Consider the following 27,285-nt stretch of genomic DNA (forward strand, 5'->3'; position numbering starts at 1 on the left):
AGTGATTTTACCAAATTTTGACATACTAGTATGAAATACATTATTGACAAATGCACAGACACAACAATTGATTTAATTGTTTAAATACCCTACAATACACAGTATTGAATAAGAAGTTTTTTTGAAAAACTACATCCCTTGTATCAATATTTCAATTAAATATAAATTCTTCTCGAAAATAGGTCCCTTTTAGCCCTTTTATACGCAGCAGACAGTGTTTGGTTTGAAATCAGAGCCAATAGACCTCCAATTCGAATCTCCTTACAAATTTGCAACCTTTTATACTTTTAAATTTTGGAGAAAATGGATCCTAATCCTATGCCCCAAATTTGTGTTTTTATAATGATGTATTTTAAAACAATAATTGCAGATTTTTCTATAAAGAATATTTTAGTCACTCAAAGTAACTGTTTACGTCAAGAACACTCTGTATAAATTTCCGCTCGATATCTTTAAAACTTTTTGAATAGTGGTGCTCATAACCAGACGGGCGTAATAAATAGTCTTAAATAGATTAATTCGATTATTTATTATGAACACCATTCCTTAAATTTTGCTTGATGTATCAATATTTCTAAGAGCTATAAACTTGAGACTAAATTTAATATAGGTACTCGTGGTATGTTTCATATGTACAGGGTATAATAATACAATCTCCTAAAAGTTCATATATAATGACTAAACTTTTTCAAATAAAATTAATTCATGTAAAAATTTATAAGCAATTTATAATTATTTATTATTTATAGGTTATTTTGAGAATTTCTTTGAGACATAATTTTATACAAAATCGGCCAATTTATATGAAATACACCATATTATATAAGTACATAATATTAACTCAGTAGTAATATTTTTGTGTTTTATTCATTGTTTTATGATTTCAGGGCGACGTGCTCGAGTTTTGATAACCACAGCATGGACATTAAGTTTTCTATTTTCCATACCGATGCTATTTTTATTTGAAGAAAAACCTATACAAGGTATGATTATTTACTATATTTTTATTATTAGATACTTGTTTATTCAAATATATGTTTACTGTGACAAATAGGAATAAATAATATCAGCACGTTAATATATTTACATTATTGTTTATTTTATCTTAAACTAGATTGATACCGGCCCGCTTCACTGGGCTTAAAAGTAAAAACCACCGCTTTATAGCCTCCACCTTCTCTTGATATACACAGTTTTCAATTTTGTTAAATGTAAAATAGTCATAATTCTTGGAGTATATTAGAATAGTTGGCCATGATTTGTTTGACATTTACTATTTTAAATTTTTACAGAATCCTTTAAATTAAGGTTCAAAACGATGATCATAGATCCGCTCTATCTATAATCATCATTTTTAACCATAAAGATTTCTGTAAACAATGGTAAACGTCAAATTTAATTAAATTTTTAATATTTTTTAAATTATGGAGGGTAGAGATAAGGAGAACTATCTTAAATAGGAGTTAAAGTAAAAAACTGCCCATCTAAAAACAGCAAATAACAGTTACAAAATTGACCAGAATGGCGCTTGTGTAGCAGGAGATGTTTGATGTGAAATTCTCTATCCTTTTCGAACAACTTGTTTAGATCTTACTCTTGTTACTTTGAGCACTTCTGTTAAAACTTACACTTTTGCTACAGCACCGCCACCCTTATTTGCTGCTTTTCGATGGACACTTTTTATATATAGAGATGATTCTCCTTATCTCTACCCTCCATATTTTCAATATATCTTTATAAATTATAGTTCATGTGTTATTCTGATATATCAGCTATATTGCTGTACAGCTTCATTGAAAACCATTCGCTAGTTTTAGTGAGAAAGCGTAACAAATCAAGAAACAAACATGCTTACTTTCACATTTATAATATATAGGGATAGGGATAGGGATAATAATTATTAGATGGTACAACATTAGATGAGATGTTGATGATGTTGATGATGATAAGATTGTAGGAAAAAGGGAGTAAGAAAAGTGGAATTCTTAGACGAACAGTTCTTTGGCGTATGTTCAAAATTTAATGATAGTAGAAAATTTGGTTTTGTGAATTTTTTTCTCCGCCAGAGACATTCAAGGGTATTGTCATTTTTTTGTTTGACAGAAGAATTTCCACCTGCAGCTCCTGTAAAACTGTTCCTTCATAGACTTTAAAATATATCTATTTTATTGAACTATTAATTTTGATAGTTTCTTGTTACCTGTTTAGGCAAGATATCTATCTAGGGATACATCCATCTATAGCAAGAATTTGCATTTTCTGCCCAGTTATCCTTACAATATAATCAAAGATTAAAAACAAATTTATTACATTTTCTACATACACTGAAGTGTATTAAAATCAAAAGAAAAAATATTATAATGAATATGAAAAATTAATAACTAAAAGTTTTCAGAATAGAGAAACAACTACCGATCAGTAGGATATTCTCAATTGAATAATCTGAGATTAATGTTTATAAAATATCATTGCGTGCTCCTCAGAAGAAAAAAAAAACAAAAAGCAAACGAAAATAAAACATTGCCTTTTTTTCTATACTATAATCATTTTATACGCATCAAATACATTTTTCTTCAAGCGCAAAAATCCTTTATCGCTGCGTGACTACCAATATATGTTTTTTATTTATGATATATCGACTTTCATCGTTGTCGTTCATTATGTTCAGTTTTTTTTTTTTTTTTTTTTTTTAAGAAAATGCTATTAGTTATTAAATATAAATCTGAACGATTAAAGTGACACGAAGAAAGTTTATTACTTTATTTCCTAATAAATGAACTCAAAAATAAATGTAATTTTTTTATTAGTTGAAGTCTATCAAAGATAAATGATTTCGTAAAACAAATCAGTCAAGGTTGTGATGGAAAATATGTATAATTCGGAAGTTTCACGATTCTCGTGTAAAAATGTAGTTGAATATATATATTCCATAGTTTATTATATTTCAGGTTAATATAATAGTCTTCTGTCTTCAATTCCTTAGGTCATCCAAGGATCAGTACTATAAAAGGAAGTTTTATGTAAACCGGTTGTAAAAGTGGAATTTTTATACAGGCGTATCCCTAAAAGGATTTCTAAACTCATTTCCTCGAAATATCTCGAAATCGACCTTTGTATATGTTCCCTCATTGAATTAGTCTTTTAAAAGGCTACATTTTAGTAGAGGAGGCCGGGTATGGTCTGACGGGTCGGTTGTAACGAGTCCCTTTTTCACATTTTCGTACTTCATATCAATAACTGGCAGTTGTATTCAAGTGAGTCCAGATTTGCTGCTATAGATTTTGAGATCAACTAAAATTTATTTTCAGTATTTTCTGTGCACATAATTATTTAATAATTGCTGTTCAATTTTACTTGTAATTATTTTCAAGTCTGTGCTTGAGGACTATAACCTTAGTAAGCTATTTGACTTGATAATGAATAATTAAGTTTTGTTTTCTTATACAATAAAAATTTTTACTGTTGGGTCCACCTTCGTTCAGGTTGATTCAACCTTGTTCGCGTGGAATCTTTCAGCTCAATTTTGTAACAGATATCTTCAACCGAGTGTACTGACATTTTGTATGTACGTTTAGTTTGGATGACAATGTATTTTTATGGTAAGCATTTACGGATTATGCCATTGCTTCCACCATATTTAATGTACATACCTTATTTTTAGTCTTAAAAAATGTTGAATAAAAAATATTTTTTAAAGGACAAGCTTTTATTGTACTAAAAAACAGAAAATAATTTTTCTAGGATTAATTCATACACGACTATTTGTAAAAGCTAGAGGCGTTCAGTTTAAAATCTAACGAATGAATCGGAGAGCCTCAAGCTTTTACAAAAAATGTAAGAGTGAAAAAATAAATATTAAAAAAAATGAAACAAGTCCAATAGTTTATATAGCGAATTTAATAGTCGGGGTACATCAAAATCTTGCCTGGCAAAAATCTTCCCAATAAAGGACCCCCGTTGTAAAAGTCGCTATAGAAACTTCTGGACTTGTTTCTTTCTTTTCAAATTTTTAGTCCCGGCACTAAAAACATCCTCTTATTATATTTTATTAAAATTTTTACTTAAATATTTTTTTGTAATATTCTTTTAATTTCTTTTACTTTGATAACCTACTCAATAGGTTTTTTTTTATTAACGTATTACTATTTCGCGCTAAAAATCCGCCATTTTGTTTTTCTTCAAACATCCACCTAAATACCTTTAATGTCGGTATTCATCCCCCTGTTAGGACGATACGAAATAATAAAGAAATTTACAAACAAATATACATACATACAAGAAATACGCGAAAAACATAACCACTCCTGGGCAGTCGGGTAAAAATTAACTTGTAATTAAAAGTTATTTTTTGTTTACTAAAGAAGTTTTGTAACGGAATGATAATCAGTTTGATATACTTTTCCGTCTATTACAAACGAGAAGTATGCATAAGCTTCTTACAATATTCTAAATCTATATATTTATATTGCATATAACACTGTATATTTGAAATCAAGCTACAAATGAACAACATACCAGAAAAAGATTTTTAAGAAATGCAGAGAAATGTTTTTACATCTTATCTACACCAGAATGTCTACACCAACACAATCAATGCATTTTCTTGAATTCATCGAATTCCAATCATAATTCTTCTTATATCATTTATTTCCAGTTTAAGGAATCCCATTTGTGAATGGAAATATAGATAATTTTCATTTATTTTTTTAAGACACAAGTAAGATTCAATGAAATTATCGAGCTTATAAATCAAAGAAATCTTTTATTGAAAGGCGTCAAACGAAAGTTGCTTAATTCTTAAAAATACCTCTCTTAAGCGAGACGCAAATGTCAAGTCATTCAGAGTTCATTTTTAAAAATAATTTTTTGTGTTTTTATCTTTGATTACTATTTAAATGTCAAACGTAGAACAAACAAAACAGAACTCGAATATGAAATGGTAATTTGGAATAGATTCCTTATTTTATAATATGGCGCGTCAAAAAATCCATGAACCCTGACTTACTACCGCGTATTAAATAAGCTTCTGAGTCGATGAGTAGCATTTTCTATCATTAGGCATTTATATGGCAGAAGGCAGAACGGTGATTTTTGAGGTAGAGGAGATGTAGAAATCTGTTAAAAAATAGAAGCTAAACGCCTGGAAGCTACGGTTTGGAAGCAAGTCTAAGCATTCATTTGTTATTAACCGAGAAATATAGGGACACGCAAAACTTTATCGCCTTTTCGGAGGAGGGTGGTGGGTAACTTGATTCGTTGTGTGCGTAGTCATGGTAGGGACAATAAAATCGAAGCCAGCGCTTCCAGTGAAAAATTTGGGCAACAAAGGAGGCTGTTATGACTAATTTGCAGTTCTTTACATGTTCATGTTATAGAAAATGTCAAATTAAAATTATTGAAAAAGACTAATTAATTAAACTTAATGCATTAAAAATTGTGAAAATAAGAAATTAAATTGCACAAATATTATTTTTTGCAAATGTAAATTATCATAATTATTTATTTAAATTTGTGAGACAATAATATTAAGTTTTCAATGTAAGTCATAAACTCAATCCATACACTTATATATACATCCATACAATTCTATAATTAAAGTAGTGTATCGTTACCATGGAAACGCCTCCAATAAAACTCACGCAGATTGCGAATATATTCAATTGCGATTCCCTTGTTAAAACATTTACTTTTATAGAAATAATAGTGGTAGGCAACGCAGACTGGCACTAGGACGGTAAATTACAATCAAGCGTTGGAGAATTTCCGAAAACTGCTGTAAAACAAAGTTAGTTAAAACTTGCAGACATTCTCGATACAGTTTTGAACTGAAACGATTCACGATCTCAATGTGTGTATGGATATAGAAGATTTCTTAGTTATCGTAATGACAGGCACGAGAAATCAACTCTGATACATCGATTATACACAGGATTATAATAAATTTCGATTTTTGCCCCAATTTCTAGATCAGTTTTTTGTATTTTTAAAATACGTATTTTCGACTACCAGGTAGTCATCATCAGTAAGAATTAGCTAGTGAATGTTACTCTTTGCTAATTTGGTGGCGGTTGTGCAGTCCGCCACCAAATTAGCAAAGAGTAACATTCACTAGCTAATTCTTACTGATGATGACTACCTGGTAGTCGAAAATACGTATTTTAAAAATACAAAAAACTGATCTAGAAATTGGGGCAAAAATCGAAATTTATTATAATCCTGTGTATAATCGATGTATCAGAGTTGATTTCTCGTGCCTGTCATTTCATCGTGCCTGTCAATGACGCTATCGCGTATGTGAAACTTTAGATATTTGCTCATTATATTTTTAAAAAGCTGCGGATAAGATGATGGATTGTGTTTGTGTGAATTTATTTAAGTACGAGTTTGTTTAATAATTTTGGGGATCATGTTGTAGTTATTATCCAGTTTATCATAATGCAAATTAATGAGTATCTTATCATAAATATATTTTACTTTATAATTTAAAATTCAACAGTTATAAATCATTTTAAACATGCAACTATGTGTATTCAATCTGGAGAGAACGGTGGTTTATATGTGTGATGTGTGTGTGTGTGTATGCATGTATGTATATCATGAAATAATATTGCTAGAATCTGAATTCGATATAAAAAAAATACTATAGTTTTAGTAGTGTCTAATTAAAGGATAGTCACCATCGACTGACATCTTCAAAAAGGTTCGTTTCCATAATACCACAAGTCACAAGTGCACTTGTGAAAGTAAACTAGTGACTTTTTTTGGTTGGTTTTATACTTGTGGGTAGTACACATTCAAAAAATAAGCTAGTGTAGCGCCACTTTCTCATAAATTGACAGGGAGGCATTCAGGCATCCGTACACTACGCCTGCTATAAATAGCATAATACGGATGATGTTAGAAATCGGTTGGTACTGGTAGTCTGAGATCCACTACATAAAAAGCATAATTTACATTGATATTTTTCTATTCCAATCCATAAGAGCAACGAATATCACAGTTTCTATTATTTACACATCCTGTAGAAATTTTGTTGTATAGGAAACTGATCATTGTCATATATACACGTTCATCGCTATGTTTTTCTGTTTTTTGAAATAAATAAACAAAAAAGAACATAAATTTGAAATGAAACAAATGAATCTCAGGCGGTTATTTCTGTAGTACCTACGTCGTTGTCGATGTTCTATCTACATTACACAAAATATTTGTTGTTGTTGTTTTTTTCAAAATTGAATCCAATGAAATATGAGTTTTTCACTGTGTGATTTACGTGTGTTTAGTTTTTACCTTCATATAACACTTTTTATTGTATAAAAAATGGTCGAGCATATATCGAATTATATATAATCAGCCGTATGCAGATTATCAATAAATTTGAAAATTACGTTTTATTATTTTTACACAAAAGCAATAATTAATGGATTTGGAAATTTCCTTAGAAACTGCTTTTAGTTTTACAAGTTTTCCTGTTTATCTAGCTAATGCAACACGTAGATTAAATGTGTAAGTGCAAGACAAAAGTTTAAAACTAAGTGTGTGAAAATTCGAGTATAACCAAGCATGGATCTTGACCTTGGAGACCAACTTTCTTGAAGTACACACATCGTGACCATGGGAGATGGGTTCGTAATGTTACCAAAAACATAAATACCAAAAGGTGGCACCAAAATTTGACCCGAAACGATCTTTTATGGCGGGTTTTTTGGAAAAAGGCGACTTTTTAGGTTTTTGGAAAAAGTATTGATTTTTGCCGATAACATTAAGAAAGAAATTTGAAGATAATTCAAAAACTTGTATTTCGAGCCAAAACTCTACACTGTATCTTTATCCGTTCTCTAGTTATAAGCAATTGAAATTTTGATATTTACAAATTTTTTTCTCGGAAATGGCGGGGGTGGGGGTGGATAATAATAGTATGAAGAGGTAGTACTTTTTATGTACTATTTATGATATTTTTTTTCGAATCTGTATTAATAATAGAGCGGGCCTAACCTGTTTATTTTCGCAAATTAATGGAGCCTCGCTGACAATGGACAGGGCTACCGACAAAAAACTCTCTCAAGTCGAAGCATGACTAAATATCTACAAAATATCAAAAAATCAAATTTTTTTTTATTCAGCTTCTTGCCTGGCAGTAATTGCAGAATCAGTGTTTTAAGCATTAAAACTTAGACGATCACTTACAGTTTCTGATTTTGTATCGGCAATATACTGAGTATGAAATATACAGATGGGTATACATATTGCTTCAAGTTCGATAATAAAACAACTGAAGTTTAATGTGAGTAATTAAAATCAACTTTGCTGTAACCGATAAATGAGGGTATAGCAAGCTTACAAAATCAAGAGAACCTCGCACCGCTGAAATACAATACATCGAAAGTGGATGAAATAACGTACGAAATACTTCATACTATTTAACAATTTTATGACTATAAACGTTTCAAACATTTCAAAGCATCAGCGGGATATTCAAAAGTATTATCTGTTTGTTTTATCCTCACTTGCAGCTTTTAGCTTTTTTATAAAAAATGTTATTATATCTTTATTGTAATAACTAATAATATTATACTCTAGTAATATTAGGTATTATTTACTTACAATCTGTTGGCAAATTTGCAAGAATGATAATCGTAGTAAATACAAAATTTCACTACAAACAAGACTTGCCAAATATTTTAGATTTTAACAAAATGAATTAAGAGCCAGGCCTAAAAAAATTCGTTGAATTTACAAAAGCTGATCATTTAAGGATTGGATATAGTAGTTGTGTACGCACCACGGTCATTCAAGCGAACGATAGAACAGGGGTCAGATATATGCTATCAAAACGGTTATCATTTGTTTTGGTTCTTAAACAAAATTGTTATACAGATTGTGTATTGCATATAAATAAAAGTTATGACTGTCAGTCAGTTAAGTGTTAGAACGGGGGTGGTCAGTCAGCCCTTATGTATGTACAGTAAATAAATAATTTGCAGTTATGATTGTCGTGGTACTTCAATGAATTAATTAGAGCTGTAAATTGTTATAGAGCTTCTATATTTGGTACATATAGATAACAGTCATGACAATCAGTCAGTGAAATGTTAGAGCAGGGCCGGTCAGTCAGCCCTTATGTATGTACAATAAATAAATTAGGTTCATTTATGATTTCCGTCGTATTTAAATGAATTTTTTAAAGCGGAAAATTATTATACAGCTTATATATTGCATGTAAATAGCAGTTATAATTAATGATAAATGAATTTTATTTATTTATTGTATATAAATAAGGGCTGACTGACTCACCCTGTTCTAACATTTAACTAACTGACTGTCATAGCTGTTATCTATATCCAATATACAAGCTGTATAACAATTTTCATCTTTAAAAAATTAATTCAAATACCACGACAATTAACCGTTTCGATAGCATATATCTGACCCCTGTTGTATCGTTCGCTTGACTAATCGTAGTATGTGTTTGTACACAACTTCAATAACTCAAATGATCAGCTTTAGTAAATTCAACGAATGTTTTTTGTCCTGGCTCTTCCATTACAATGTGTATAAAAAGTTAAAACAATTTATTCAATAAATTAAAAAATGTAAAGATATTTTTTAAGAGTGTTGGTATTTTCTCATCAAAACATAAACAAACTAATTTACTATGTAAATTAATACCAATCTTTCAACTTCTTGTCTAAACTAGATAAATGAATCGTCCGTTCACTTGTTTTTAATCAAATTGAAATTGAGTACAACTATTTTGAACATTATACTTAATTAATTAAAGAAGTCTTATTTGTTTTTATATCCCGTAAGATGAAATAAGTAATATTAGTAAGTTTCTCAGTGGTACATTGAAATTATATTAATGCTACAAATAAACTTTTGGTAGAGTGTTCATAAAATTGCCTAAGATATCAAATTAAAGGTCTCGTTTATTCTTCTAAAAGGTATTGTTTAGAAAATTGACCAATTCGCCCAATCTATCTCGGAAAATATTAATGTAGGATTTAGGGCAATATTTAAAGCTTACAGAAAAACTCAAGTAAACGTTATTTTCTGATTTCAAGGGTTAAATAACGGAAGAATTTATTAATTTTAGATATTAATTTCCGCCTTCGAGATATTAATTTTGACGTAAATTGGTCAAAATTTCTAAAACTTTAGGATTAAACAGTAAGCCCCTTTAATTTCTCGTTAAGAGTTAAGTGTACCTTATTTTCAACTTTGAGAATGAATCTGAATCTGCCGTGGTTTTCGAAATATCGAAAGTTATATAATTATTTTCAATTTTCGATATTTTGAAAATTTACTCCAGATATCGAAAAATTTCATAAGTCATCATCAAAGTTGAAAAAATATATTTGTTTTGAATTTGTGTCCCCACTACCGTGCTCATACATCCTTAATAAGTTTTACGCAACGAGGTTTTTTTGTTTTCAAAAATTTATTAATGTTTAAACTTTAATTCAAATAGTTTTTTTTTTAATTTCCACCGACTAGTTTTTGAGAAATCTATGAAAACATATCATCTATCCACCGTTTTACTATAAATCCAATGTTTAATATGCCTACTTTTCGAGTAATTTATTTATTCAAACTTCCCCTACAATTTTCAGAATTGATTTCGACTTAGTCCAACTTCATATAAAATAAATCTAGTTTTTATTTAAAATTCACTTGGTGCTCGCACATCCTTAAATACCATGCTGGAAATACCATAATGTAAATTTTTTTAATTTCCGAGAAAAGGAAAATTTTGTGAATACAAAATCCTATTAACCAGAGTTCAGTTAGTCCGTCCGATAAGGCAAAATCCAAAACGAGACAAATATGCAGTAATTTCCAATATAGTGTTGTACCATACTTGTTGTACCATCATTAAAAGCAAAGCCCTTCCCATGCAAAGCCATAACTTGTTAATGGTGAATCGACTCAAGATACCACCAGTCCCAAGTGCTCGCACAATATTTTTATTTTTTTTTTACACACTAATCTATCATTCCCAAAAATCTGATTTGATTTAAGATATTATTTTAAATTTACATTCATATATTTTTTAAAATTTCGCTCGAAATTTTTTGGATACAATGTCTATTACCAAACGTTTTTTTTGTCTGTACCGCTCTTAACATCCTGTTAACAGATAATTACTTAAAGTATGATATCCGGGGCACAATTGCTAAAATTTGTATAAACTTTACATAAAATCTCGACCTTGGAACCGTACTCCATCAGTCGTAATAAATTTCCTCCCGCCTTTAATATTTTCTTTTAAAGCAGTCTGTTACACTATCGTTCCAAATTTTATAATTAAACTATATTAAATCTTACTTCATTTGATCATTTCCTCGTAGATACTATGGATAGATATTTTGTATTCTAAAGTGTTGGTAATATATTTACTTCATTCGAACTGTTCTTTGTTCAAGTATTCATATAAGAGTATTTATACGTTAAATCAATAGTACATTAACTTATCGATAACATTAATGGCATTCTTAATCAAAGTTTAACAGTATATATGTTTTATACACTTCAATGGCGAAAATACTCGAAAGTGAAAGTTTTGTAACGGTATTTTAGATGTTACAGGGTGTGTATAAGCAACACACCATATGTGAATAGCAAGATTTATTTCCCTTGCGAAAGTATTATTTTTTTGGGAATTTTTTTTGAGAAGAACTGTTAAAAATAAAAAACTCAGAGCATAGGTTGGCCTTGTTCCATCCGTTCACGCGTGATTCGATGACCAGAAGAAATAAGGGTTCATTTAAATATATATATATATATATATATATATATATACTCCGCCCCATTTGTACCAGGTGTCCAAAATTTTGAAAATTTTTCGAAGTATTTGCAAGAAAATTTGTTGGATTTTTTGCAATAATTCATAAGGTTCATAAGGCTCCCAAGGTGAAGTACCTACAAATTTTCATCCCTTCATCTTTTATATTTTTGGAGAAAATGGACACCAAAGTTTTGCCCTAATTTGCCCCTGCACGAAATTAAATTTAAGCTGACATTACCTTAAATTACAGATCTCTGTAAAAATAGTCAATGTAAAACGTATCATGGCCATCTTTTCTCAATAAAGTATGTTTATTTTACATTTAAAAAAATAGAAACCCGTACATATATTTTACCTGTGTAAAACAATCCCTACCATTATTTCGAGTGTTATGGCAAGGGGATAAGTGAGAACAAGATAGGAGAAGGCTATAACACGGTGTTCTTTATCAATCTTTACTTTTAAACCCAGCAAAGCGGGTTTGTATCACGCTAGTTCAAATTATTTGTTGTTTATTTTAGGTCAACTACAATGTTGGATTGATTTAACACCAATACAATGGCGTATTTATATGACAATAATATCAATTGTACTATTTTTAATACCAGCATTAGTAATATCAGCATGCTATACAGTAATTGTACGTACAATATGGTCAAAAAGTAATATATTACTGGTACATCCTACAACAAGTAGTGGTATTACATCAAGTAGTGGTCATCATCATCATCACCATTCAACAAATCGTGGTGGTCAACTACAACAACAACAACATAATAATAACCATCAACAGAATCATCATCATTTACATCATCATAGTGGGAATGGTACAAATGCTGGAAGTCATCATCATCATTCGTCATTATCACAAAGAAATCATCATCATGTTACCAGTAGTGGAAGTCAAAGAAATCATCACAATATAGGTATTTATTTATTGATTTATTTATTTATTTGATGTGCCCTACTAGACTAATAAATCCATAATTGAGATCTTTTAGAGGAAAATTATTTTTCGACTTGTTGCATGCAATTTATTAAAAAAACAAGTGAAAACAAACAATTGACTGAGTTAATTGTTGAAATACCATGCATAGTCAGTGTTGATTTCTTTATCACATTACACATACAAACATGTGACACATACATAACTGATAATCAAGTATAGTACATATTATAAAATTTCCGCCTAATTGGCGCCCTCACGGGTAAACAGTGATGTTTACGAAAAAATGTTTCAAACAAAAGTTGTTTAAGTTTTGATAAAGAACATTTTTTACTTTTGTTCTATCTCTAACGGTTTACAAGATGGGTTCTACGGACCCAAGACCCAATTGACCTATGATGCTCATTTACAAACTTGACCCCACTTTTTACGTCTTGAGTACGCTGTAAAAATTTCAGCTCGATATCTTTTTTCGTTTTTGAGTTATCGTGTCCACAGACGGACGGACAACCGGAAATGGACTAATTAGGTGATTCTATGAACATCTAAACCAAAAATTTTTTCGTAGCATCAATATTTTTAAGCGTTACAAACTTGGGACGAAACTTAATATAGGTACTATGTATATTTCATATATACATGGTATAATAAAATAAAATATATTGAATTAATGATGAAGAAACCCTCAAATTTTTACTTTATAGTGTATGAATCGAAAATATCACATTCAAGTATCAAGACAAAGTAATACTTTCGAAGGGGAAATATTGGGTGATGATATTTGTCTATTAACCTGAAAATGCCCTTTAAAGTAAACTAATTACGGCTTTTTATAATAGATATTTGATATTTTTACATAATTGACATATCATATCGTAAATTTTTGTTTTCATTTTTCAGGGTGAAAACAATAGCCTTCTTTTAGGAAGTTAATAATGTAATAAGAATGTTTTAATTAAAATTCTATTAAATTGCTGTTTGAGTAAATCATTTAAAGTTTAACATGGAAATGAAAACACATATAGCAATTAAACGTTCATTCATTCAAGTTTTACACTTACAGAGGTTTCAAGTGCTTCTAATTTACTAAATGCATTCAAACATGAATGCGTTTGATTATCATAGATTCATCACATTTAGATACGATATTTAAATATATTTATATCTAATGTCTAAATATATAAATAAATTTATATCTATATTTAATACTAGCTGTTACCCGCCCGCTTTGCTGGGCAACATCCCCACTTGCACCCCTCCCTCCACATTTCCTTGCGTTGGATAACAGTTTTGTAATGTACACGTCATGCTCTTTTATTTGATACCCCACTTAGGTATATTTGTAAATATTCGATATTTCCTTCCCACTTTCTCGCTACACCTTTCTACCCTCCGAAGGTTAAAAAAATTTCTAAATGTAATTTAAAACATTCTGACCAAGTTTTGAACTATTAAAAGCCATAATGGAAAAATATGAATTTTTTATTCATGAACACCCCCGCAACCCCCCTTGTGGGTGGAATTTCGTAAAATCCGTTCTTAGCTGACCTCTACTTGGCAAAAGGAATATTCCTCCCAAATTTCAAGTCTCTAGGTCTTATAGTTCCAGAGATATCGTGATGAGTGACTATCTATCTCTCTATCTATATCTATAGAAAAGTCTCCTATATATTTATAGATGTCTGAATAGTTAATTATCTTGTAGCGGTCTTAACGTAATCAAATTTGTGTAATAAAAAATTGAGCTGTCTATACTCAAATAATTATAACAATTTTTATTATTGTTAAGCTTTATACTGCATACAAATATAATACAATTCACAAAACTTTTTTTTATAGTATTATGATTAATGTTACATGAGTTCTTCAATCACTCGTTCTCTAGTTAGCTTAACGAGCCTGTATCGTAATCTCAATTATTGTAATCTCCCTGTATTGCACGCTGTGCACCGTTTATATAGTAACAATCAATTGTTCTAGAAAATTCTAGAACTGTCACGTATGTTCTATTGCATATATGTTATTTGTAATTGTTAATGTACAGTTTAGCAAATTCTAGAACTGTCACGTATTTTCTATTGCATATATTCAACTATAAAACGATATTGTTTGTTTCTTTTTAGAATTATCTAGATTACATTTGTTTTTAAGATAGTATGTATGTGGACGAATTGTTAACACCACAATCTCATTTAGTTATAGTTATTATCATCATAACAGTTATTTTAAGAGTTGGCCGTTAGGAATAAACGCCTCCAACATAAAAAAGGATTTCAGGGATTTTTTTATGGATACCATTGTTGATAAGTATAACAATTTTAAGAAACTTATAAAATTACCCAAAATTTTACCATCTAAATCCATTTTTTAATCCAAATAAAAAATTTCAATCTTATTAGTTTTTTTTTCATTTCATATTCGGACATAATTTGATTTTTTTTTTTGGTCAAAAACATTCGCAAACTTTCACATGATTTTTTCGCGAATGCGATTGCGAATATTCGGCACGTTACTAGTAGTTACAATTGTAAATAATATTTAACATTGATTCTCTATTAGCAATGCTTTCTAGCACAAACCATACAATAAATATACTTCAAATGTTTCTAATTTAGTAATGCATACTACATCTACCTACACGTCTTACACCAATGCGTTGGATCAGGTATCATAGATTTATTACTTGTAGATAGTAAGACTGGATCAACTTCAATAACACGATATAGTGTGATATCGTATTCAATCTATCAATCATTGCCGTTGTGGTTTTTTATTTTAGTTAAAAATAAATTTTAAACTACATTTACAAAGATGATAAAACCAATGACATCTCCAATGAGAATGATCTGTTCGTTCTTGAAGAGATTCATGGAATAAAATATGAGACTTGATGGAGACTAAAATATAAATGATATAAATCTTTTTAAGAGAAATATAGACGATAACTATCTTGTTTTATCTATCGTTGTTAGCATATTCGATAGTGGTATCATATATTTTATTTTTCTTTTATTTTCTTTAAAAAAGTTATTGAACAATACAGAGACGTATTTTTTATTTTTATGAGTACTCATCAGATAAAAATTACCCCCTCATTGATATAAACCAATAATATCCCAATTACCTTAGTAGGAAAAATCTAGCGTCCTGAAGAATTTGGGATCAGTATTGGCTTGTCAAGATTAATGAACTAAATTTGTTCTTAATTCGTATTTATCTTTTTTGCTAGTATGGAAGTAAAGAGAATGAACGTGAAATTAAAGGCTGTTAACTTTAAGCACCTACACATTTAAGTTTCAAATTCAAATAAATATATCAGTCTTTTACATGAGTTGCAGACTTTTATATGAGTGGCAGATTTTTTTGAGAGGAATATTTTTGAGAAAAAACGGCCAATTACGCCTATCTAATATGTTTGAATCTAAAAACTAATGATTACATAGTAAAGTCTGCAACAGGATTACTTTGGACACATCAAAGTTTTTAAATACAGCAAATCTTTGTTGACTACAAAAAAAAAAACATGACAACAAATAAAAGATAACTATTGTAAGAAAACGTCTTGTTTGGAAGGACAGTTTTCCAATGGTATCGGTGATAAAGCTTTGTAAACTCGTTTGTAGCATAGACGGCTCGATAGATGGTTTCGTTTCATTTTGCGTATAAACTAACGGTCTTGAGGTGTCATGATGCCTTTTACTGATTCTCTTTTCAGTGATTCTTGCAACAATTAAACCGATTTCCTTAAACACATTTGGATTGACATATTTTCTAAATCTATCGATACCTCACAATGACTGCTGTTGCTTTAGATAAGCCTGACATGCGAATCTTTATTATAATTGAAACTTTGTCAATATATGTCCCGTTTAGATTAATTGATCCTAAACCAAGCTTCTCATTTTTAACTATAAAATCAATGTTCTAAATTTTATGCGGTTATAATTAATTTTTTACGATTCAAGATATTTGAACATTCACATTAACGAGAAATATTCACTTTTTGGGTGAAATCATTCAATTTGTAAAACTTGTCCATACACAAGGCACGGTCGTCTCTCAAGAAATGGTTCATAGTGGTAAATTTCAAAAATTAAACTTTTACTCGTCGAAGTTAATTGAGATTAACATTGCGTAGATCGAACCATCAAGATTTAAATATTTAAATTAGCACTTGTTCGAATCTTAATTGACGATTCACTTTAACATTATTAAACTTAATGGGCAAAATGCAATATTTTAAAGCTATCATTAATTTTTGCAATACTCAAAAACAATACATGGTCCGCTTCCGAGAGAGAGTTTATAGTGACTAAATTTTCAAAATCACAGCTATCGATTCGCTACACTTAGTACCTGTACATATTTATTGTGCTTGCGCTGTGATACAATAAAGCTTAAACTTTGTTTCAGGGCACATTTTAAGAAACTAAGTATAGAAATCATTCCTTTAAGCTGAAGATGAAGTCGTGAAAGATGATATCTGTGGGAAGTCCTACATTTATCCTCAAAAATGAACGTAAATATTTTCCTCAAAATTGAATAGGATCATCTTATCCCTTGGGATCACATTGTACCACTTTCCCGTAAATGTTTTTTAACGTGAATAGGCTATAGGCATAGAAAATTAATGATTTATATTTAAAGGTTTTAGACCTGAACTTTATAATTTTATTTCTGTTCTTTTCAAAGTGTATTTTTTAACCCAACTTGCCCAAGGTCAAACATTTCAATGAAATTAAACCTCGCCAATTTGTATTTCCAATTCAAAAGAGCTCTGTTACACATTTTTAGTTGATTGAATTCAAAAGACAGTTTTTATTATCCATTTTAAATAATGAAACATTAAACAAAATTAATAATTTTTGATAACAAAACTTTAATTTTGTTTGTCATTTTCAATTACTCTTTTTATAAATCGATACTAGAACCATACCAACTCTGATTTAATGTTTTATTGTAAACTTAAAATATATGATGGTTCTGCTATTTTATTTCATACTGTCAAACTGTCCATTATAAATGGAAAACAAGAAAAATACAATTTGATTATGATATTATCATATTCAATCTGACATGTTTATTTTTTTCTTTTAAAAAAAAAGCATTATATCTGAAGTATTTGAGCGAATTTATTTATTTATTAAAATGCTTTCAATCGAGAATTATATTGTGAAACAGACAAGTAAGTGTTAACGATTTTGACAAAAGTAAACAAACGCATTACTTAAGTATTCGGAAAGAAAAGATAATTATTTGTGATAACATTGTTCGAATTCGAATTGATAAAATCAGCCTTTTTCCTTTTCTAAAAGCATTTTTTTTCTTACTTTAATGGTTTAGGTTGTTGCTTCTATAATGGATATAGGCTTCTGTCTATTCCTTGTTTGAGAGCTCTTATTCATGACTGACTGTAACGGTAATTGATTGTAATGGAATTCATATTAAATGGAAATAGTAATGACGCTACAAGTTACAGCTACAAATACAATTATTGTTACAATAAATAATTAAAATAATGAAAAAGAGTTTTATTATTGGTGTATGACTACAAGTTCTTTTAATTATTTATTGTAATATAGTATATACTACCAAAAACCTAATATAAATTCAATTAATTATTGTGATTGGTATATTAATTAAAATCCTTGTTTTTTACACTTTTTACCCCTCATAGATATAGAATATCGCGATTAAATGATTTACTAGAATACTCAAATCGCTCTCTTATAATGCGCCTCATAATAAATCATATAGAATATACGAACGTGGTATAAACAAAATAATTAATATGATCTGTCATATCTAATATTGGATTAAACCACCATTTTCCTTTCCTCTGAATAAAAACAAGCAACTCGCAGAATTGATGTTGTGTTATTTAATTTAATTAACCAATGAATGAATAATTCAAGTGTACCAAGACAAAAATTTTCCAATGCATTTTCATGCGAGGTTAGTTTACATAGAAGGCGTAACATGATTATGATAAATTTTGGTGCACATCAAATTAAACAATTTTCTACTATTTCCTATTTTTTCTGATATAACAATATAACGGGTACGATATATTTTATGTCGGTATAAATAAAAATTGCTTCATCCATTTAGTCAGTACGAAGCCACAGACAGACAGACAGACAGACACACACACCGGTCAAACTTGTAACACCCCATATTTTTAGTTCGGTGGTTAAATATATTTATCACAGACATACAAATTTATTTTTACACATATGTTTATATGAATCCCTATGTATATCCATATACTTATATTTTTACTTACATTACCGACTAAGATTTCTGATAATTTCGTTAAATTCACTCATAGATAGCAAGACTATAGTTCTCAATATACTTGAATCAAATTAAGTTTTGTTTGAATTTTCTGTTTGAAATTAAAGAAGATATTTTGTGTTGAATCATGATTATTTGTTTAAATATGCAATTTCAATGAACTTTCAGTGTTTGTTTCCTTGAAAATTGCTTTAAAAATAAAAAACGATATAAAGTTTTGTTAACGAACGAAACACATCATTAAAAAACATATTATTATGTAAGTACTTTCGTATGCATGTAACAACGATTATTTTGCGCATTTTGAATACTGGCTACAATCATAGATAGTAATAGCTGTATGTAACATTGCATATAGCATCAATAATGATGAAATCCTAAGCACGTATTCCTACTTACATGTCAATGTTCCTCATAAAGTATATTTTACATACACACGTACATATATTGTACTTTATGTAATAAATATAAGTATATATGTATGCTGTGGTTTGTTACATAGAATAAACAACATCATCTTCTCCTTTCTTGTCTCTTTGACTATGTATGTATGTATGTATCTATCTATCTAGTACCAGTGTATGTATGTATTTTTGACATTCCATTATTTTATTAAAGTTTATTATAACAACTTTTGCTAAAGCTGAGATTTATAATACGCAACAAAAAATATATATAAAATACTAAAAATTTACTGTTTATTCGCTTCACTAAATATATATGTATACACGGTGCTGTTATTTAAAAAGCATCATTTGGAAAAATGTGGTGTGAAACACTCAAACTCTTGCTGGTATTCTAGAAATATTAGCTCATTTGTAATTGTTAATGTTAATGTTGTTATAGGCCTGTTAACAATAAATGCACTTATTTATGAAACGTTTGTTACTGACTAGTCAGATACTCATGTACATTTTGAGCTCGGAACATTCTTTGACTTTGTCTTTGAGTCAAGTATTTCAAAAAGAAAATCTGAATCTTGGTGAAGCTATCGAACTGCTGATGTTGCGAAACAGATTTTAATTGAAAGAAGAAGAAACACTAGCGAAATTTTCAAATTTAAACGACATAGAATTGCCAAAGAAAGTTTGTCATAACAGACTCAACACTCAAATATATAGATTGATTCAAGATAATGGATCGATTTTTCACTCATTGGAATATTTTATCAAATTCTGCTTGTCTCTTTCAATAAAATGGAAAATTTTGATGAAGACTCTTACGCTCAACTTTTTAAATTAGACTATTCAATTTTATCTATCTCTTTATTTTTATTAAGTCTGTAGATCGACTAAACGGCTTAGCCTTCCACAACATACATCGCGGTGTAGAGATCGATGCACACAGAGTTTTGTAAAAAAAATTTCTGTGTCTCGCAGAATTAAGTGGCAGAATGAAAATAGTTACTGAATATCACTGAAAAAATTTATGACGTCATCAGAATCAAAAAAATTTAATTTTGCTATATCACATAAAAACTTTATCCAATTTTGATAAACCAAGTATGTAATCATACTTTTCAAATTTGTAATAAAAATTACCCTAACTCTAATAGGTTTCAAGAATGTGAAGTACGGATCTCGGAATTAAGCACATAAGTGATAGCAAGCGAAAAATGGACATCACAAGAATGACCCAAAATTAGTGGGTTTTATAAAAAATTCCAAAACGATTGGATCAAATTTACCTGTATTTTGATAAACCAAGTATGTTATCCTATTTAATTTGGGTCATACTTCTCAAATTTGTGATCAAACCTAGCTTAGCTCTAATGGGTTCTAGAATATGGAGTCCTGGTCCTGGAGTTTTGATGAGTAAATTTCATAGTGACCTAAAATATTACGACCTAAGTGAAAACTTAGTTTATGGTACTTTTTAGTTTGTCGAATTTAAATCTCTAATTGCTCCACGATATCTAAGCGATATAAAAGATAGAATGAAGTCATTGCTCAAGAATTGTTTTTCCATATTTAAACTCTATTATACATACCAATTCGAAAATTATAATTCGATATTTGTTATAAATTGTACCCGAAATATTCAAAAGTTTCACACACAAAAAAAAAATCGTTACAAGGTTTTATTTATTGAATTGATTGTCTTAATACCAGATTTTAAACACATGGAGGTTGAATTTGTATTTTGTTGTTAAATGAATTTTGTAGTAAAATTTTTATTATGATCTGTATACTTACACGTACTTCAATTTTAGCTAAATTAATTTTATACACTGTGTTAAACCTCCATATTTCTGACTCCAAGTTTGTAAACTCTAATATATTTTGCGACATAACGCTTTCACACACTCGGAGTTGATTCTGTTCTAGAAATATGAATCTAGAAATAAGGTGTATTTTTTCTTTTTTTATAAGATACATTACTTAGGACCCAATATAAAAAAATATAAATTTAAATATTGACATAATATTTTTGATTCTACAGTAATCTACGCCGGCGGAAGTGTATGAAAATATTCATAGTTGCCACTCCGTTCACTTCCTTGTTTTTGAATTTTACATAAATTTTATAACTAGCTCGAAAACTAATTAAATGCTTATTTTTTAAGGACATTTCATATGTGATTTATCACGAGGATTGGTTATCATGAGGTTATTAAAAGTTGTCTAATTCAAATAGGTACTGCGAATATTTTATAGAATTTTTTTTTCCTGTATTTTTAACCAAAGTACCAAACCCTATTGAAAAGTAGCAGGCTGTCATAATACTATGCAATTAGTAGTTCGTATATAGCTGTGAAAACACTGCATATTATTCCACTTTAACTTGTCTCCACGTGTTTGCTTTTTTTTCTTATGCATTTTAACTACCACACAGTCTTCTATAGAATTTTGTCTATTTTGTCTGCGAAACAAATCAGTGCAAACAAAAGTCGGTATGATGGTATGACAAAATTCTATAGAAGTTTATGTGAAGTTGGTATCGTGTGGACCTACCATTAGAACAAAAAATTGTTTTTTTCAATCTTAGCCAAATGTTTATCAAGTGTTAACTTTTAATGAAGAATTCATACATATATAATAAATATTACATACACATATAAGATTCATTTAAGAACATTTTTTGGTTTTTCTCAGTAAAATTTCCAACAAAGAGGTATATGCCAAAATTAGTATCATAGCATGTACATTCATTTTTAAATTTTACCCCTTTGAAACTCAAAAAAAGTTAGCAATTGATATTAGGTTCAATATACCTACTATTCAAATGCCCCTCAAAAATTTTTAACCTTCTATCGTTTAGGTTTAACCTATAGAATCTTGCAAAAATCATCTTCTTTCATTCTCATAATGTTAGCAGATGAGGTTCCGGTTGATATGAAATTAACTGTAGACTAAAAACTCAAAGCTACGTGCCAATTGGCAACTTTCTATCTTTTATAGTTTTGAAAGAAACCTCTGGAAACTAAACAATGTAACTTAATACCTCAAGATTTTCAGAGCTTTTCTTCGAAACTATGAAAGAAGGTTCCTGTTTAGTATGGCAGTTTTAGTTATTTCTAGATTTGCCTTATTTTATACCAACTCGATATGATTACATTAAAGATGGTAAAAGGCAGTTAATATATTTTTTTAAATCGAATTTCACCCCAATAATATTTTTAGTAGGACTTGGTAATAAGTTAGAACCTACAGACCACCAACCCAAACCTAATCACAAATTTTTAACTTTCTATTTCTTATATAATTTTCGGAAAAGTGACTGATTTTTTAATGTACACCATACGGTGGGCAGAACATTTTTTTAATTTTTGTAATCTACATATTCTGAAACGTAAAAGCCCAAAATTGGAGGGGCAATTAAAAATTATTTTTTACCCTTACTCGATTACAATAACTTCTTTTCATTATTTGTTTGTAAAAACAGAAATGGAAAGATGTTAAAAGTGTATATTATACATCCAGAATCGTTTCATAGAAGAAAACATACCAATAACAAACAACTGTTTAAATAATGCATTTTCTAAAGTTTTGTTTATAGTTGCTCATATCTTATATAATCTATCTAAAAGACTGATTAAAAGTATCTTGGATACTTCTGTAAGGTTATTTAACTTGCAATAAAGAATATATAAAAAGTTTTACACCATATAAAATTAAGAAATAAATATTACATACATACGATTCACTTTTATTAATAAACACTGACATTTATTGTTTTTATTCGAATCATCGATATAGTTTATTTATACGATGAATAATTTGGTAAGTTCTATACAGAGAGCTGACTCGACTACTCCACTTGTTAGAAAAAAAGTGTGTGTTTTTTAAATCAAATTAAAATAAGATGTTACAAAAATCGGCTAATAAAGAAAAATGAAAAACCATTCGCATTTTGCTAAAACATCATGAAATGTGTTTCTTAGGTGTCAAATATCATTGTTGACAGCATGAATTAGTGGCCCAAATGTTTCTATTTGTAAATAAACAATAAATTTTTAATTCAATGAAACGATCAATGTTAAAGTTCACTTAAAAAATTAGTAATTAGGCAACTTGTGTGACGTACATGTTAAGTGTTTGTCGAAATAATCGAAAAGTATTATACATGTATAACGTCGTATACCTAATTCAAGTTAAATTTATTAATTTTGTAAGTCAACCTTTCCGTTGAACTAACAAGTTGCTTTGTTTATAAAAAATTAAAAAGGAACATTTGCGCTACTAATTCAAGCATTAATAATGAAATTTGACACTTAAGAAAAACATTCCATAAGGCTTCAGCAAAATACGAGCGATTTTTCATTTTCTTTTATTTGTAACATCATTAACTGTCAGTTCACAGGCAAAATTTCATATTTAGAAAAATTCGTAGCACAGGAGTTGCATTAGCTAAGCGAATTTCTCTAGAGATTGAAAAAAATAACACATTTTTCTTAAAATTTAATATTTATTGCATTTTTAATTTTTCAACAATTTCGAAAATAAAGCGCCTAGTGAATAAATTACAAGAGTATTTTTTTGCTTAAAACTGATCAAAAAATACAAAAATATATTTTATTTTGAAAAAATTCAAAATTTTGTACTTTGCGCCATTTTTTTCGAAAATTTGTTAAAATAAGAAATTCAGTGGAAAAAAATCGCGACGGTAAATACCGTTGTGCGTTTTCTCTAAATCGGCGTAAGTCTATTGTCAAAACAGGCTACTAAACAACAGACTATGTATTTCTGTTATATTTATTTGCTCTTACAATGCAGATTTGAACAGAGCGTTTAATTTACCGTTTTGAATATTAAACGGACCATTTGCGACGATGGTTTCATACGCGAAGTATGTTTTTAACCTTATTTAAATTAAAAAGTGTATTTTAAACTTTTATTAGTTATATTTACGATACGTAGACATAATTTGGTTACAACGTCAAAGACGTGCATGTTATATTTATAGTCAAATTATTTACATTCTAAATAACAGATATTTATTAGATAAATAACAAGATATTTGAAAAGCTCAAGAATTCATTACAGAAAATAATCGGGGGAGTTTCTGTGATCTGTACGAGATCTTATAACAAAATAAATACAATTGGTCAATAAATTTCGTGCCTTTAAGTGTGTGTGATACAATATAAAAGATAGAACAGTAGAATAAGAAGTCGAAAATAAAAATAAGTTTAAGCTCTTTAAGACCACACGAAGAAACACAATGACGATGGTAAAATCCTAAGATTTATTAAAAACCGTATAAACATGGCTTTAGACAATTTAATGTTTAGTATTATTATATGTTTGTTATTTTTTCTTCATTTTATTTTTAAATTTTCAAAGTATTGTATTCGTTTGTGGATGTATAAGTACCTATATGTTAGTTGTGCTGTAAAAGTTTTCTTCGTACGGGCTCTCGTTCATTTATACATAGTAAACTTAAATGTGTTCTTTTTAATTTAATTTTATTGACTATTATAATACTCTTCATTCGTTAAACATGAATATATGTATAGGGTGTATGCGAATATAAAAACATTCTCTCAAGTCTCAAGATGGTATTCTTTGAACAATTTTAAGACTAAAATATCACAAGCCTTTTTGTCCAAAGGAAATAATACTTTATTTAGAACATTACAATTCTTTACAAAGGAAATTCAATTATTTTAAAAATAAAAGCAAACTCTATGTTTACAAGTGAAAATAATCAATTGACTGAGTTAATTGTTGGAATTGTTGTTTGTTTTTTTATGTCACGTAAGTAATGAAAGATAATTAATTTTTTCCCTCGTGGGTAAACAGTAATGTTTACAAAAAAATGTTTCAAACAAAAGTTGTATATTTTTTTATAAAGAACATTTAAACTTTTGTTCTATCTCTAACGGTTAACAAAATGGATCTTACGGACCCAAGACCCAATTGCACTATGTTGCTTATTTACGAACTCGACCTCATTTTTTCGTCCTAAGCACGCTATGAAAATTTCTTAGGATATCTCTTTTAGTTTTTGAGTTATCGTGCTTACAGAACATTTTTTTTAAGAACCTGATGATTTTTTTAAGAACCATCTTAAGATATCCATTTTTGGTAAGTATATAGAATTATCTATAAACAAAAGCAGTTTTCCAGATAAGAATGGGTAAAGTTGCAATTGAATTTCAAGCAGTGCGATTATACTCTTTACTCCATCGATGAAATTTGGATATCTTATAGGTGTTCATATTCTACTTACCCTGGTTATTAAATGATATAGTATTATATTCCGAAAATCCTGCTAAATTTCACAATTTTCACTGTTCACACCCAGGTATTTTTTCTTATTCCACTGAGTGTAAAGAGAGAGAGAAGAGTGTAAACAATGAAAACTTGGAAAATTAACAGGATTTTCGAAAAATAAAAGTACGCAGGGCAGGTAGAAAATGAATATCTATAACATATCCAAACTTCAAATCGATAGAGTGAAGAGTATCATCTCAGTGCTTGAAATTCAATTATACTTTAACCATTCTTATCTGTAAAACCGCTTTTCTTCATAAATTTCTTTTTCCACCAATAAATATTTCAGAGGATTCTTAAACAAATTATAAAGTTTCACCCCAATCAAAGAATATTTCACGCCAGTCAAAAATTTGTGCAAGCCAGCCTTAAATAACATAAATTATTATTATATCGATAGTTAGTCGAACAAGCAATACGGTCTTGAAATACCAATGTTTATCGGCTGGACACTCTGTATATGTATGTATTTATGTATATATATATATATATATTTTTTTTTTTCTTGTATAATTTTACTTCTTTACTGAAAGATGTATTATTATTCAATGTTTTAACACTTTATGTTTTAACCAGAGTACACGTCTTTTCTATGAACAGAATGTAACAGTATTATTGTTTTGTTTAAATTAGACACATAAAGCTTCCACTCAAATGAAATGATCTCGATAATAATCAAGAGAATTTGGTATTCCTTGTGATTCAACTGCGGTCGCAGCAGAACCATTCCGATTAAATTAGCATTAAAACAAAACCAGTATTGAAAATTACTCATTCCGTTTGGAAACTACAAGACATCGAAAGAAAAGCCGTGTACCTAAAAGCAAACATCTACAGACTTTAAAACTTGCAACCCCCCTTTGAAATATCGAATATTAAAAATATTTTCATAGTGTTTAAGTTTACTTAATATCTACGGAAGCCTGGATGGCTCATTGTCAATTTATGAGAAAGTGGCGCTACACTACTTATTTTTTAAATGTGTACTACCCGCAAGTGTAAAACCTACTTTAAATAAACGGTCCGAAACATCGGACAAGACTTTATTATATTATAAAATTGATATATTACTCTTGTAATATTAAGCTAAGGTATTTATTGGATTTAATATACTATTTAGAAAGATGTAGTTTGGTAAGGGTGAGGTTAAGCACAGATTACCAAGTTATAAAAGTTACTTAAAAAGACATTTTAAATAATATTTTATCAATTTTGGGTAGAGTTGATTTGACCACATTTGACGATTTCATTCCCTCCAGCCCCACGGCTCCAGGGGAAGGGGCCCCAGAGAGTAGTTATATCAAACCTAGGACCTTGTTGATATAAACCCTGATACGAACACTGCTATCCCCTCAGCCTCTCCCTAGAAAATCCCATTTTCCTGTATTTTGAAATGATTTCCCTAGGGTGTGGCCTTCTCGCGTTTTCCCGGATATGTGGCTTATAACAATCCTAAGAACACCTTATGGTTTAGCCTTGTGCCAAGTTTAATTAAAATCGTTGAAGCCATTTTTGAGAAAAGCCCAAAAAAAGGT

At 29.2% G+C, this 27,285-nt stretch overlaps 1 protein-coding gene across 1 annotated transcript in view; it reads left to right on the forward strand.

Annotated features, from left to right (window-relative positions):
* Positions 1–27,285, forward strand: part of LOC123292172 — a 167,345-nt gene that overhangs the window by 109,641 nt on the left and 30,419 nt on the right. The window contains exons 5-6 of the mRNA XM_044872734.1: positions 888–983; positions 12,310–12,714. Of these exons, the coding sequence (XP_044728669.1) occupies positions 888–983; positions 12,310–12,714 (501 nt within the window). The remainder of the gene's footprint in view (positions 1–887; positions 984–12,309; positions 12,715–27,285) is intronic.

Source organism: Chrysoperla carnea, chromosome 1 (assembly GCF_905475395.1).
Source record: "Chrysoperla carnea chromosome 1, inChrCarn1.1, whole genome shotgun sequence".
Lineage (NCBI taxonomy): Eukaryota > Metazoa > Arthropoda > Insecta > Neuroptera > Chrysopidae > Chrysoperla > Chrysoperla carnea.